The sequence below is a fragment of the Mobula hypostoma genome, chromosome 12 (assembly GCF_963921235.1).
Source record: "Mobula hypostoma chromosome 12, sMobHyp1.1, whole genome shotgun sequence".
NCBI classification, from domain to species: domain Eukaryota; kingdom Metazoa; phylum Chordata; class Chondrichthyes; order Myliobatiformes; family Myliobatidae; genus Mobula; species Mobula hypostoma.
Window position 1 is genome coordinate 101,115,423 of NC_086108.1, and position 16,227 is coordinate 101,131,649.

Here is a 16,227-nt window from a genome sequence, read left to right on the forward strand (position 1 = left end):
GATGACAACGCAAGAAGTTGGAGCTGGAAACAGATGAACTCTGGATCATTCAGGAGGCTGCGGGGGGTGATAGATAGGACATATAGAGAAGTAGTTACACTCAAGGCGCAGGACACAGGAAACCGGCTGACGGTCAGGAAGGGGAAAGGGAATAAACAGTCAGTGCACAGTTACCCCTGTGGTCATCCCCCTCAACAACTTTGGCGACTATTGCCGGGGGGGGGGTGTTGGGGGGTGGGGGGGGTTTGACCTAACAGAGGAAAGTCACAGTGGCTAGATCTGTGGCACTGAGTCCGGCTTGGTGAGTCAGAAGGGAAAGGGGAGAAGAGGCACACTGTGATGATAGGGGACATGTTAGGGGAACAGATGGGGATTCTGTGGGCGAGAACGAGATTCTCGGATGGTATGTTGCCTCCCAGGTGCCAGGATCTGTGCTACCTCAGACTGAGTCTTCAGCATTCTTTAGTGGGAGGGGGAACAGCCAGAAGAGTAGCAGAGGGGGAAGGAAGAACATCAGATAGTGGAAATCACCCCTCTGGCTGTCCTCTTCACCAATAAGTGCTCCATTTTGAGTACTGTTGGGGGGTGGGGGATCCTCTGGGTGATGCAACAGCAGCCGTGCCTCTGGCACTGTGTCTGATGCTGTGGCTCAGAAAGGTAGGGAACTGAAGAGGAGGGCAGCAATAATAGGGGACTCTGTATTAGGGGGACAGATAGGTGATTCTGAGGATGTGAAAAAGAAACATGGATGGTAGTTTGCCTCCATGGTGAGAGGGTCCACAATGTTTCTGATCGTGTCGATAATAGTCTGAAAAGGGAGAAAGAGCAACCAGAAGTCATGGTACATATTGGTACCAATGACATAGGTAGAAAAAGGAAGGAGGCCCTGAAAAAAGATTACAGGGAGTTAGAAAGGAAGCTGAGAAGCAGGACGTTAAGGGTAGTACTCTAGGGATTGCAGCCTCTGCCATGCATCAGTGAGGATAGGAATAGAATGAGTTGGCAGATTAGTGTGTGGTTGAAGAATTGAAGCAGGGAGCAAGTATTCAGATTTCTGGATAATTAGGACAACTTCTGGGGCAGGTGTGACCTGTATGAAAGGGATGGGTTGCACTTGAATCTGAAGGAAACCAATATTCTTATGGGCAGGTTTACTAGAGCTGCTGGGAGTGGTTTAAACTAATCTGGCAGGGGGATTGGAACCAGTATCACAGAGCAGAAGATGACCCAGCAGGTTTACAAATAGATGTATTTTACATGAATACAAGGAAGGAAGGATGAGCCAATGATTGAGTACAAATGCAGATGGAGCAAAGAGTTAAATTGTACCACAGATGCAAAATTCAAAAGCGTGAAGAATGCAGGACTGAAGGTGCTGTATTTAAGTACGCGTGGCATTCGGAATAAGGTGGATGAACTCATGGCGCAATTAGAAATTGGTCAGAATAACGTTGTGGGCATCACTGAGTCGTGGCTGAAAGAAGGCCATAGTTGGGAGCTTAACGTCAAAGGATATCCTTTGTATCTAAAGGACAGGCAGAAAGGAATAGGTGGTGGGGCTCTGATGAGATAGGATGGTGGTGAGATGGGATTACACCCTTAGAAAGAGGTGGCATAGGGTCAGAGAATACTGAATCTTTGTGGGTGGAGTTTAAAAACTGCAAAGGTATAAAGACCATTATAGGAATAATATACAGGCTTCCAAATAGTAGCCAAGGGGTGGTGTTGAGATTGCAAAGGAAGATGAAAATGATATGTAATAAAGGTAATGTCACAGTTGTAATGGGGGACTTCAATATGCAAGGGGATTGGGAAAATCAGATTGGTGTTGGATCGCAAGTGAGGGAATTTGTTGATTACCTATTAGATGGCATTTTAGAGCAACTTGTGCTTGAGCCTACTCAGGGAAAGGCTATCTTAGAATGGGTGTTGTGTATTAACCCAGATCTATTAGGGAGCTCAATGTAAAGGAACCCTTAGGAGGCAGTGATTATAACATGTTTGAATTTATACTGCAATTTGAGAGGGAGAAGCACAAGTCACATATATCAGTATCGCAATGGGATAAAGGGATTTACTGAGGCATGAGAAGATAGATTGAAGGAAGATACTGGTAGGGATGATGGCAGAACAGAGATGTCTGAAGTTTCTGGGCATAGTTCACAAGGTGCAGGACAGATATGACCCACAAAAGAAGTTCTCAAATGGCAGCGGTAGGGAACCCTGGCTGACAAGGGAAGTTAAGGACTCCATAAAATCCAAGGGAAGTGCATATAAGGTAGCAAAAGTGAATGGGAAGTTGGATGATTGGGAAGCTTTAAAAATCCAACGAATGGCAACTGAAAAAGCTATAAGTAGGGAAAAGATGAAATATGAGGGCAAGCTAGCCAAAAATATAAAGCGGGATACCAAAAGATTTTTCAGTTATATAAAGAGTAAAAGGACGGTGAGAGTTTATATTGGACCACTGGAAAATGATGCTGGTGAGGTAGTAATGGGGGACAAAGAAATGGCAGGTGAACTTAGTAAGTACATTGCAACAGTCCTCGCTTGGAATAATGTGAGCAGTTTTGGGCTCTTTATCTTAGAAAGGATGTGCTGAAACTGGAGAGGGTTAAAAAAGGGTTCACAAAAATGATTCCAAGATGAAATGGATTTTCATATGCAGTATGTTTGATGACTGTGGTCTTGTATTTGATGGAATTCAGAAGAATGAGGGGTGACTTCATTGAATCCTATTGAATGGCAAAAGGCCTGGATAGAGTGGATGTGGAAAGGATGTTTTCTTTGGTGGGAGAGTCTCAGACCACGAATATGTGATAAGTGCGCGTGCGGCCAATTGATCGACAGGTAAATCGATTGGCTCTCCTGCACTCTCTTTTTGCATGGGCTTTTGAGGCTCCATGTCTCTCATCTCAGCAGGTCTGATCCTCCCACACTGTAAGTTGCCCAGCGTGTACCATGGCTAACATGACACAGTAAAAACATTTAATCCTACTGCATCGATTTTGTTCTGGCTTTGTGTATACTCACATATGGTAATCCCTGTAAGTACATTATTGAAGATGATGACTTCTGATTTCTCTCTGGGAAAAATCTACATTTCTTGTTTGGTAAGTCTGTGTTTTCATCAATGGCACATGGTAAACAGTAACCGCCCTTGCACTCAGCGATTTTTCCTTTTATGTTGAGTGAACATCTGAAAGTCAAACATAATTATAAAAGCGTACTTGTGTTTACTTCTGTACATTGACAATTTTGTCAGAAAGGACAAGGAACGGCCAGTTTATGAGAATTGTCATTTCCAGTCTGTTCTTTCTTTGCGACATGTTGTTGTTACCTCCCAGTCCACATTCACTCCACTCTAGTAATATGATCATCTTTGTATTGGTCCCAAAAGATAGGAGGACATAGAGGGACATATTCATTGGAGTATAGAAAAACGAGGGAGCCGGTGGAATCTTGTGGAACCTAGCGAATGTTGAAAAGCCTAGAGGGAGTGGATGTGGAGAAGCTGTTTCCTATAGTAGGGGATTCTGGGACCAGAGGGCACAGCCTCAGAATAGAAGGACGTCCCTTTAGAGCAGAGATGAGGAAGTATTTCTTTAGCCAGATGATGCTGAATTTGTGGAAGTCGTTGCCAGAGACATCTGTACAGGCTAAGACATTGGATATATTTAAAGCAAAGGTTGACAGGTTCCTGATTAGTAAGGGTGTCAGAGGTTATGGAGAGAAGGCGGGAGAACAAGATTGAGAGGGATAATAAATCAGCCAGGCTGGAATGATGGAGCAGCCTCAATGGGCTAAATGGCCTAATTCTGCTCCTTTGTCTTATGGAATGTAGGTCACTCTGCCCCTCAAGACTATTGTGTCTTTCAGTTTGATGATGGTTGATCTGTCCTGGGTCTCATCTTCTCTCATCTTAGAGGAGATATAGCATGGTACAAGCCCTATGGACCCATGAACCCATGTTGCCCAATTACACCTATATGGCCAATTAACCTACTAACCCATATGTCTTCGGAATGTAGAAGGAAACTGGAGCACCCGGAAGAAAACTGCACAGTGACGGGGAGAATGTCCGAACTCCTCACAGCTGTGGCGGGAATTGAACCCAGGTCACAGGCCAGTAATAGTGTTACTCCAACCACTACACTACCATAATGCCCCTGTGTAAGATCCCCATTGATCTCTATTCCCCGATTTTTCAAGAAAATATCTACTTCCTCTTTAAATCTCCCCCCGCCATTGTGTAAAACTATCCTTTCTATTTTAGGTTCTTCCACTTCCACATTCCAGCACCTGCCATGTTAAGCCCTGTGATGACCTTGTGTATTTCATTATAATCAGTTCTTCTTCTAAACTCCAAAGAATATCCTGTCAATCCAATTTCTTTAACTGCTCATGACAGGACAACCATCTCATCTCAGGAAGTGGCTGAGTGAATCTCTGTCAAAATTGTAAATGTCTGCAAGAAAATGAATCTCAAGGTATTATACAGTACTTTGATAATAAATTTTCCTTCAACTTTGACCACCAAGTTCAGGAACAGTTATTACCCTTCAACTATCAGGCTCCTGAACCAGCATGGATAACTTCACTCACCTAACACTGAACTGATTCCACAACCTATGGACACACTTTGAAGGACTCTACAACTCATGTTCTCAGTACTAATTACTTATTTTAGTTTTTTTTTTGTATTTGCATAGTTTGCTTTCTTTTGCACAGTTGGTTATCGATTCTGTTGTATTTCTTTGTTCCTGCAGTGGGTGCCCACAAGAAAATGAATTTCAGGTTAGTATATAGCAATATATACATGAGAAAATCTGCAGATGCTGGAAATCCAAGGCAACGCACACAAAATGCTGGAGGAACTCAGCAGGCCAGGCAGCATCTATGGAAAAGAGTAAACAGCTGATATTTCCGGCCAGGCCCCTTCATCAGGACTGAGAATGAAGGGGAAAGGCACCAGAAATAAAAAATAGGAGGATGGGAAGGAGCCTAGTTGGAGGGTGATAAATGAAGCCAGGTGGGTGGAAAAGGTCTAGGGCTGGAGAAGAAGGAATCTGACAGGAGAGGAGAGTGGACCATGGCAGAAAGGGAAGGAGATGGGGACCTAGGAAGAGGTGATAGGTAGGTGAGTTCAAAGTGGTGAATAAAGGAAGGGGGTAGGAGGGAACCTTCTTTTTACCAGAAGGAGAAATTGATATTTATGTCCATCGGGCTGGAGGCTACCCAGAACGAATATTCCTCCACCGTGAAGGTAGCCTCATCCTGGCACAAGAGGAGGCCATGGACCACCACGCCGGAATGCGAACGGGAATTGGAATTAAAACATTTAGCCTCTGGGAAGTTCCAATTGTGGCATATACAGTATGTAGGTTGATAATAAATTTACTTTGAACTTTGAAAACTATGCCAGACATGTCCTCATCAGTCCCATGTATAGCTGTAACAATACTCCTTATTTCTAATCCTAACCTTCTGGCAATAATGATCTAAGTGCCACTTGCCTTCTTTATTAGTTGCTGTACCAGCCAATTAAGACTTTAAGATTCACATTTAAGAAGGTCTAAACCCCTCTGCACTTACTTCATCTTTTACCATCTGCAGGAAAAGTTTGCCTGTCAGTTTCACTTATCCAAGACCATAACCTCACCGGTAGCCATATTAAACTTTATATGACCCATTTCCTCAGTATATTGATATGCAACTGTAACGTCCTAATATACTGCTGCTAATACAGCATGTGCTCTCAGAATCTGAATCAGAATCAGGTGCAATATTGCTGCAATATGTTGTGAAATTTGTTGTTTTGCAGCAGTGGTAAAATATTATGTACACGATTGTAGGGCTCTCAGTATACTAGGTGGACTGTTAACTGTTGATCGCTTATTACCAAAATGGCTTCTCTGAAGTGTTATATTAAAATAGCTTCCCGTAATGTTAACTGCTGGGCAAGGGGTTCTCTGTAACTGCAATGTTTGGGTTATACAGGGAGATAATGGAAATTGTATTCACTTGTTAGCCAATGGAAGTCATGTTCTGTTAACTTGTATATGTGTGCTGAGTTGAGGAGCGCGGGCTTTTTGGGAGGCAAGTGGAGAGGACGGACGTGTGTGGAACGGACAGCGGTTCCAGGGCGGCGGATACCGGATCTCGGGAGTTCAGAGGGTGGCCAGAGTCTCGGAAGGACGTTGTGGATGGAATCGGAGGCGTGAGCTCCAACGTATTAAAATCAAATGTGCACAAGACTGATAAGTTACTTCTGTGGTGCCTACTTTTTTTGTAGTTATTTCTACTAACCCATCACCAAAAATTTGCTATAAAGTATAATTCTTTACTCGCACTTGGTATATTGTTTCATATTTGTGTTGTGGCTGTTCGTTGGACGACTCACACCTTATCCGCACCAAAGCAATTGCACTGTTTGGCGAGGTCAACGCTATTCACCCTAGGCAATGGTGGATCAGTGGGGCAAAGACCGTTACACGATATATTATACTTTATTGTCGTCAAACAGTTGATACTAGAGCGTACAATCATCACAGTGATATTTGATTCTGTGCTTCGCGCTTCCTGGAGTACAAATCAATAGTAAATAGTAAAACATTAAATTATAAATCATAAATAGAAAATAGAAAAGGGAAAGTAAGATAGTGCAAAAAAACAAGAGGCAGGTCCAGATATTTGGAGGGTACAGCCCAGATCCGGGCTAGGCTCTGTTCAGCAGTCTTATCACAGTTCGAAAGAAGCTGTTCCCAAATCCAGCCGTACGAGTCTTCAAGCTCCTGAGCTTTCTCCCGGAGGGAAGAGGGACGAAAAGTGTGTTGGCTGGGTGGGTCATGTCCTTGATTATCCTGGCAGCACTGCTCTGACAACGTGCGGTGTAAAGTGAATCCAAGAATGGAAGATTAGTTTGTGTAATGTGCTGGGCTATGTTCACGATCTTCTGCAGCTTCGTCTGGTCTTGGACAGGATAACCTCCATACCAGGTTGTGATGCACCCTAAAAGAATGCTTTCTACGATGCATCTATAAAAATTAGTGAGGGTTTTAGGGGACAGGCCAAATTTCTTTAGCTTTCTGAGGAAGTTTAGAGAATTGGTTGGCAGACAGGAAGCAAAGAGTGGGAATAAACGGGACCTTTTCAGAATGGCAGGCAGTGACTAGTGGGGTACCACAAGGCTCAGTGCTGGGACCCCAGTTGTTTACAATATATATTAATGACTTGGATGAGGGAATTAATTGCAGCATCTCCAAGTTTGTGGATGACACGAAGCTGGGCAGCAGTGTTAGCTGTGAGGAGGATGCTAAGAGGATGCAGGGTGACTTGGATAGGTTAGGTGAGTGGGCAAATTCATGGCAGATGCAATTTAATGTGGATAAATGTGAAGTTATCCACTTTGGTGGCAAAAACAGGAAAACAGATTATTATCTGAATGGAGGCCAATTAGGAAAAGGGGAGGTGCAACGAGACCTGGGTGTCATTATACACCAGTCATTGAAAGTGGGCATGCAGGTACAGTAGGCGGTGAAAAAGGCGAATGGTATGCTGGCATTTATAGCGAGAGGATTTGAGTACAGGAGCAGGGAGGTACCACTGCAGTTGTACAAGGCCTTGGTGAGACCACACCTGGAGTATTGTGTGCAGTTTTGGTCCCCTAATCTGAGGAAAGACATCCTTGCCATAAAGGGAGTACAAAGAAGGTTCACCAGATTGATTCCTAGGATGGCAGAACTTTCATATGATGAAAGACTGGATGAACTAGGCTTATACTCATTGGAATTTAGAAGATTGAGGGGGGATCTGATTGAAACGTATAAAATCCTAAAGGGATTGGACAGGCTAGATGCAGGAAGATTGTTCTCGATGTTGGGGAAGTCCAGAACGAGGGGTCACAGTTTGAGGATAAAGGGGAAGTCTTTTAGGACCGAGATTAGGAAAAACTTCTTCACACAGAGAGTGGTGAATCTGTGGAATTCTCTGCCACAGGAAACAGTTGAGGCCAGTTCATTGGCTATATTTAAGAGGGAGTTAGATATGGCCCTTGTGGCAAAGGGATCAGGGGGTATGGAGGGAAGGCTGGTACAGGGTTCTGAGTTGGCTGATCAGCCATGATCATACTGAATGGCGGTGCAGGCTCGAAGGGCCAAATGGCCTACTCCTGCACCTATTTTCTATGTTTCTATGTAAAGGTGCTGGTGGGCCTGCTTGGCAGTGGACTCTGCTTGGTTGGTTATATATACTGTATATTTTTCTATATACACTGTACTGTTGTTCCAAAATAAACTCGAGTCTCATATCATTCCAATATACATCACAACATGCCCTATTTTCATATCATCAGCAAACTGGGATATTTTATACCTGACCCTATCCTCCAATATAAATAATAGACAGTTGCGATAGAAATGCAAACTATTTCTATTTCCTTTCAGCTATGACAGACTTGATTAGAGATCCCAAAACCCAAAGGATGTCATGCAGTTAGATTTGTCATACCTTGTTGCTTCCATGTTGCCGTTCTCCGAGAAATAAAATGGAACCATATCATTATATTCATTGAACACACCCCAGCGAAGATGGGCCCACTCGTGGACAAATACTCTACCTGTTAAGACAATTTTATTTTTAAATAGTGAATTCAATATTTTCACATTCTTAAAGTATTCTCAAGAGCATCTGAGCAGTTAGGTCAGGTATCTGAGCAACTGCACCTAACCTGTGTTGAACTTGCCCAGAAAGCATCACATAGAAGCAAAAAGAATGTACTATAAACATTAGGTTGTTAAATGATGCACAATGCACAAGGGTGGTTGATGAAACATTAAGCTTGTTTTCATTAATAAGAACACAAAATCTATTAATTAGTATTATTTACACATCTTGCTTATCATTGCACCTTAAAGGATCAAGTGTAATATATAAAAGTCAGTCTCTCTCTCTCTCTCCCCCCTTCCCCCCCCAATCATGTTGTTGATCAAAGGTGTCAGAGGGGTTACCAGCCTTCAATAGTTCCGATGTCCCTTAAGCAGTCAAAACCAAAACGTATTAAAAAGTAGTGCAAACTTATTTAAAACAATTTACCTTTTGGACAATAAACTGAGGTCATTTCATCATTTAGCATGAAGTTCGGGGTGAAGTGAATGTACCGCCCCTTCTCACCACATCCACCATACTGCAGGGTGTACGGGGCATCTCCATATTTAAGATAGGATTCAGCAACGATCACATTCGCCTACGGAAGAAATTGCAGTCTTCCATATGAACGTCCTTGCACTCGGCACAAAAGGATGACTTTCTATAGCAGAAAGACTAATACCCTGTCTGAAATAATATTACAAAAAAGCCTAAAGATCCAGTGTTAGTCTTGCTCCTCTTCTCCTCATCAGTGCTTGGCTCTGATCCCCCACTTTCCCTTATTCCAAGTGTTGCCACACTCCACGCTCTCAAAAAGTTTCTGGATCTTCTGTCACTCTGGCCTCAAGTATACGGCTCCCCATTGGCCTTGTGTGCCAGATTCTCTCCTACAGATATATTCCCTAATGCCCTCTGCTGCTCAATTCATCATGCCTCCAGAGTCTGTCCCCATCCATCTCTCAAAGCTCTAAATGAAAGAGCCAACTCCATTTTAATATTCCTGGAACCTGCTTCTATAGTTCTGAGGCAAAATAAAGTGATAATCTCTATCCATTGCTCCCAGACACAAGGCATCCCAGTACTACTGGAAATGAGACTGCTTTCTTGGCAACCTTGGGCAGCAATACGGATAGGTCTTTGAAACCTGCACAAACACCGCCTCACAATATCTCCCAAAGGTGCTGGGATTCAAGATATCTCCCAATGACAAGAATATTTACAGGACTGCAGTCACATACACCCCTCCCACCATCACAAGCATCAACCCCCCCCTCCACAACCTACCCACAACAACCTCTCACTGTTTCACCATTGTCAAATCCTGTACATCCTCCATCAGAGGTTATTGCTACTTATATCCTATTGTTCCATCCCTCAATGCTACCAAGTTGTGGCCCACCCACAGCAAGCCTGTCAGCTTCTTGAATGGTTTCCTAATATCAATGACTCAGTATAGTTCCAAAATGCCTCAGTCCATTCATCAGTGCTTTCAAGCTCATGTACACCAGGGTTTTAGACAGGTAGAGGATCCCATTATCATCAAAAGAGATGCAAATAAATAAAACTTCAGTTGTTGGAATCTGAAAAATAAGCAGAAGGTGCTGGAAGAACTTAGCCAGTCAGGCAGCATCTACAGAAAAAGAGAAAGCTGTCAAAGGTTTGGGTCAGCAGCCTTTCCCTGTCTGCGTGACTGGCAGTTCTTTAAGCATCTTTGTTTATGTTTCAAAGCCAATTAGTTACTGATGCCCTCTATTGGTCAGAGTCAAACAGAGATGTTGCATCCCAGCTACCTACATGATACACAAGCCTGGGCAGTATGATATGGAGAGCAATCTATTGCTCATGTAACAAGCTCCTGCTCTGCATGCATCCGATGAATCCAAAGTAACGACAGAGACTGATACAGTTTGGTACCAGCAACAACGCAGGAGTTGCCAGTCAGTATTGAACTCACTGCCTTAGGGACTCCAGCTCTGGATTTTTCTCGGGGTTTACTCCCAAAGCCTTCCCCATGAATGTATATAGCCATAAGGCAGCGGAGGTTTGAGATCAGAGTTTTTCCTCTCCTAGGTGAGCTGCCAACCATGGATGACAAGCCCCTTCTGCCTGAAGTGACTAGTTTTTAAGTTGTCAGTAACCTGCCTTTATTCCTTTTCCTGTCAGTAGAAATAGTTCTGCCATGCTTAGTAGCTCAGCCAAATGTGAAGGTCAGGAGCTGGACATGGCTGTCAAAGGCAATTTGAGATGCATGCCATTGGGAGTATTTAATAGGTGGTGGGAGCTTATTCCCACTACCCACCCTGGCTATAACAACCTTAAGAATCCAATGAGTTACACCCTACTAGTAAAGATTATACATATTACTCTTTCCCTCATTCAGCCTATTCAAGGATAGACTATTTCTTTATCTTTAATACAGATAGACTCAGGATAAAAAACTGTAATATTGCAACAATTGATCTGTCGGATCATAGCCCAGTCTCTATGTCTCTAATCCTGGAAAGGAAAATGAGGAAAACACTATGGAGGCTAAACTCACATATACTTAATAACCCAAAAGTAATGGAGAGATTAAGGGCAGAAATCAAAGAATATCTAGACCTTAATGACACGGGAGAAACATCACCAGTGATTTTATGGGATACATTGAAAGCTGTACTGAGAGGGAAAATTATTTCCATTACTACTCACATGAAAAAAATCAATGCACAAAAATTAGCAGACCTTCAAGGAAAATTAAAACAACTTCAAGTTGGAGATAGCAACAAAAGTAATTCAAATCGAAAACAGGAAATTAGGAAATTGCAAAGTGAAATTGATGATATTTATACGTTGGAAACTCAAAGAAATTTTCTTTACCTGAGACAAAAGAATTATGAAGCAGGAGGTAAATCAGCTAGATTATTAGCATATAAATTACGAAAACAACAAGCAGACAATACAATTCATAAAATAAAGAATCCAAAGAATCCAATGAGTTACTACTGTATGCAAAAGTCAATAGAGTCAAAGAATCATAGGGTTACACAGAATAAAAACTGTCCATTTGGCTCAACTCACCCATGCTAACCAAGAATTCCCACCATTGACTATAAGGAGTATGTACATTCTCCTCATTGCCGCGTGGGATTTTCCTCTGGATGCTCCAGATTCTTCCCACATTACATATGGTTTGTGTTCGGGTTAGTAGGTTGAGGGTATGCAGTGTTGGCACTGGAAGTGTGGCAACACATGTGGGCTCAGACTGTGTTGATCATTGACACAAACAACATATTTCACTGTATGTTTTGATGTGCAGGTGACAAATAAATCTAATCTAATCTTTAGTAGTTACCTGAGCTCGCCACATTTGGCCTATTTTCCTCTACCAGGGGTTCCCAACGTTTTTTATGCCACACAGCCTTGCCATTAACTGAGGGGTCCGTGGGCCACAGATTGGGAACCCCTGCAGAACATTTCCTATCCAGGTGACTATTCAAGTGTCTGTTAAATGTTGAAATTGTAAACACCTCTATCACTTCCTCTGGCAACTCGTTCCATATACCCACCTCCCTCTTTGTGGAAAGGTTGACCCTCAAGTCTCTCTTAGTTTCCTCCTTTTTCAACTTAAATCTATGCCCTCCATTTTTAGACTCTTCAGCCCTGGAAAACATTACTTGCAACTCCTCAGCAATGATTCTAGCAAACTCCAAATATACATGTTTGTTTCCAAGAATAAGTTCCACTTTCATTGTCAGTGGGGCATTCCCGTGGCTCTATATGGGAGACTAGTAACTGAATGACAGATTGTAACTTGTAAGAAAATCTTTAGAAGTCACTGTTCTGCCAGATCTACCCTTACAGTAACTTTTCTGCACCTCTGGAACTTTGGCACAAAATTCACACATGTGAATAAGGGTTCTGGGGCGAAGTTCCCGTTGTGGAAAGTCACTCAGAGCAGTTTAAGTCTTGTACCCCACTTTTCCTACCTTCTCGTATGATTGAGTAGTTGGTCTTTGAAACAGATTTGGATTCGGTGGCCAAGTAGCAGGCAGCAGGATTTTTACATCTGAGAAGTAAAGTTGATGTTCCGTAGCGTCGTAGATGTAGGACGAGGCTTCAGTCATCATTCCCTGCAAAACAAACAGGGAATTTTTATTTTTATTTCTATTTATGCACCATTTATTTAATTTAACAATCTATATATATATATTTTTACTGTAATTCACAGTTTTTTTTTCTCTAATATTATGTATTGCATTGTACTGCTGCCACAAAGTTAACGACTCTCACAATACTAAACCCGATTCTGATCCAGTTTTCAGTAAACAGGAGAGGGGAGAAAGAACATAAAGACAAGATATTCTGCAGATTCTGGAAATCCAAAGCAACACACCCAAAGTCCGAGAGGAACTCAGCAGGTCAGGCAGCATCTGTGGAGAGGAATAAAGAGTGGATTCTTTGGACCGAGACCCTTCATTTGGACTGGAAAGTAACAGGGAAGAAGCCAGAATAAGAAGGTAAGAACATAAATATGCCTTTAACTCTCACCAAATTCTAAACTCCAAACAGTAAAATGCAATGCAAATAACATACAATGAACAAAACAATGCAAATTTCAGGCACCACCTCACCTGAATACTTTCAATAAGCTTGGGGTTATATTGGATACTAGGATTAATAGCAATGACAATGTTTCTATATCCATTATTGACCACTCTTACTCTGGAGCAGTTTAGAAAGCAAACGTTCAGGAGACAACAGAACACTAAGCCTAGGACTCTGTTAAGCATCTTCTCAGCTTCAGTTAGAGCTTTCTCAGCTGGAGAAAACTTCTTATAGTTGAAGAAGTAGGTTGTACAGTGCCACCCACATCCTGGGAGTGCACTAAAAAGGATTAGAGGAGGGTCACACCGGTGCACAATGCAAATGGGAAACTGGTTGAGAAATTCTAGCTCATTCCAATTATCTTTTAATTTGATTCCCCCTTTAAGGACTGGTGCATCACTGGAAGAGCCAACATTTATAGTCCATCCCTAGGTGCCCTTGTGAAGCTTAAAATCAAAAAGAGTTGCTCCAGATACAGAACTAATGGAATCAATAGAATTTTACAGAAAGCTGTAATGTGATTTAGGTCAGTCTGAAACTGTGTTTCAAATTGTCCCCAGGAGTTGTCCATCTTCTAAGATCCTTCCTCTCCCAGGATGAGGTCTTTGGAGCTTCTGTTGGCGTTCCACTGGGTTTATGTGGGATGGGATTGCTAGCTCTATGCCCAACCCTCCCTCCTCCTTTTGCCGCCTGTACCCGCACGATATCCATCCAGACTCCTTCCATCTGTGTACCTATCCCATCTCCTCTTCAATGTTACAACTGAACGTGTATCTACCACTTCCAATGGCAGGTCATTTCACACTCGCACCACCCTCTGAGTAAAGAAGTTTCCTCTCACCTTCCCCTTAAATATTTCACCTTTTGCCCTAAACCTATTACCTCTAGTTCTAGTCTCACTCAATTCAAGGGAGGAAACCTGCATGCCTTCACCCTGTCTATACTCCACATAATTTTCTAGGTTGCTAAAAGATCTCCCCTCATTTTCTTGCACTACAGGGAATAATGTCCCAACTTATTCAGCCTTTCCCAATAACTCAGATTCTCAAGCCCTGGAAATGTAAATTTTGGAGTCACAGAATCATAGAAAAGTACAGCGCAGTAACAGGCCCTTTAGCCTACCCAGTCCATGCCAAACCATTTAAACTGTATACTCCCTTCGACATGCACTGGGACTGTAGCTCTTCACACCCCTACCATTCATGTACCTATCCATTGAAATTGAGCTCGCATGAACCACTTGTGGTGGCAGCTCATCCCACACTCTCACGACCCTCTGAGTGAAGAAGTTTCTCCTTGTGTTCCCCTTAAACTATTCAACTTTCAGCCTTAACCCATGTCCTTTGGTTGTTGTCCCACATAACCTCAGTGGAAAAAGCCTGCTTGCATTTACTCTGTCTATACCCCTCATTATTTTGTATACGTCTATCAAATCTCTTCTCAATCTTCTATGTTCCAAGGAATAAAGTCCTAATCTATTCAATCTTTCCTTATAACTCAGTCCTCCAGACCTGGCAACATTCTTGTAAATCTTCTTATCGAACTGACAATGCTCCAACAATGTCTTAAATTTAGCCTCATATGCTGAAATGGATTCCGCTTCCTTTTCATTCACTTCTGAAACCTAAAGCATATTGCAATTAACAACGGTTTCGGATCGAAATGTTCCCGCATTACTTCCACGATATCAACAAAGCTCATTTCAGCTGCTTTGGTTGAAACAGTCAAACTTCTAAGCAAACCGTATGCCTTTAAATCAAATGCACTCGGCAAAATTGGCACCCACTTCTCACAGGCCGTTCCATTTGCTTTAAAATACTGCACAATTTACTCCATATACAATATCCAGTTAGCTGTTGTGATCAAACACGTCAATCTTTCCAATGTAGCCAAACGTTTCTACTCTTTTTTTATGATTATTATCACCCGGTACTCACTGTTTATGAACCTGTGAATTCTTCTGTTTTCTGCCTTTTTGAGTCTGTTCTTTCCCAAAGAGGCATGTACTGTGCTGTTTTTTCACTCAACCATTTCTTGTTGCCTTTTTTTTTCCAACTGGAATGTCTTGTTGCACCTCAACAGGCAGGGGTATGTCTCAGGTTCATTTAAAACTTCCTCGTCACCTCTGCTATATATTGTAGCTACAAGACATCAAACTAACTGGAATGGAAAGGACAGAGAGTCCGGAATGCAAGTCTAACTTTGTTTTCACTTTAACCAAGGTGGTGTAATGACGTTTGCCATTCATATACTTTGTACATATAACCATTATTGAACTGTTATAGACAATAAAGAGTGCTTAATTAAACAATTTATTTACAATATTATTGATATATTAAGTACACAACAGATAGTACACCTGAATACATGCTAGATGACTGATGTATGTCTGAAGGTTGCAGATACTTGGGGCATTGGTGCCTGTTCTGGGGAAGTTGAGACCTGTTCACTTGTAACTCAGCAGGGCTAGAACCAACATGAACTCTGCAGCATTGGTAACGTAATGCTCTGGTTCAGATGGTTCATATTTTTTTCTCTGGTATGCTGTTCTGTTCTGTGTACGTTGCTTGTTTGGGTTACTGTTGAAGATAAGAGATGGGAGAATTGTATCCCATTCAATTAGGATGGCTAGATTTAGGGGAGGTTTCTCCGGTGAAGGACATTAAGGTTGGGCTTGGGGCTTTGTTGGAGGAGAGGAGAGAAGATGCTGGAGGGAAGAGATCGTGGGAGTCGATCCGGAGCGGGGCCGTGATTCGCTGAAGTCCGGGGAGATCGAAAGAAGATCGGCAAAGGGGAAGCCGTGAGCTCCAACTTGTGCACATTAGATTGTTTCATTAAACTGGGTCCTTTTTCTTCTTTTTTTGTTTTTCCGTTCTTAACCCTTTAGTCAAATTAAGAATTGTAAAACTAAATCTTTTAATTGTATGCGGTATACTGTCTGTTATTTCGTTGTACTTACTTGTAACAAGGTAACACATCACGCAGCATCCACAC

The 16,227-nt window shown here is 42.3% G+C and overlaps 1 protein-coding gene across 1 annotated transcript in view; it reads right to left on the reverse strand.

Moving 5' to 3' along the window:
* LOC134355255 (calcium-activated chloride channel regulator 1-like) overlaps positions 1 to 16,227 on the reverse strand; it is a 96,995-nt gene that overhangs the window by 56,138 nt on the left and 24,630 nt on the right. Inside the window, exons 2-5 of the mRNA XM_063065050.1 lie at positions 12,615 to 12,758; positions 9,094 to 9,244; positions 8,509 to 8,617; positions 3,034 to 3,199 (exon numbers count right to left, since the gene is read on the reverse strand). Coding sequence (XP_062921120.1) covers positions 3,034 to 3,199; positions 8,509 to 8,617; positions 9,094 to 9,244; positions 12,615 to 12,755 — 567 coding nt within the window. The 5' untranslated portion in view covers positions 12,756 to 12,758. The remainder of the gene's footprint in view (positions 1 to 3,033; positions 3,200 to 8,508; positions 8,618 to 9,093; positions 9,245 to 12,614; positions 12,759 to 16,227) is intronic.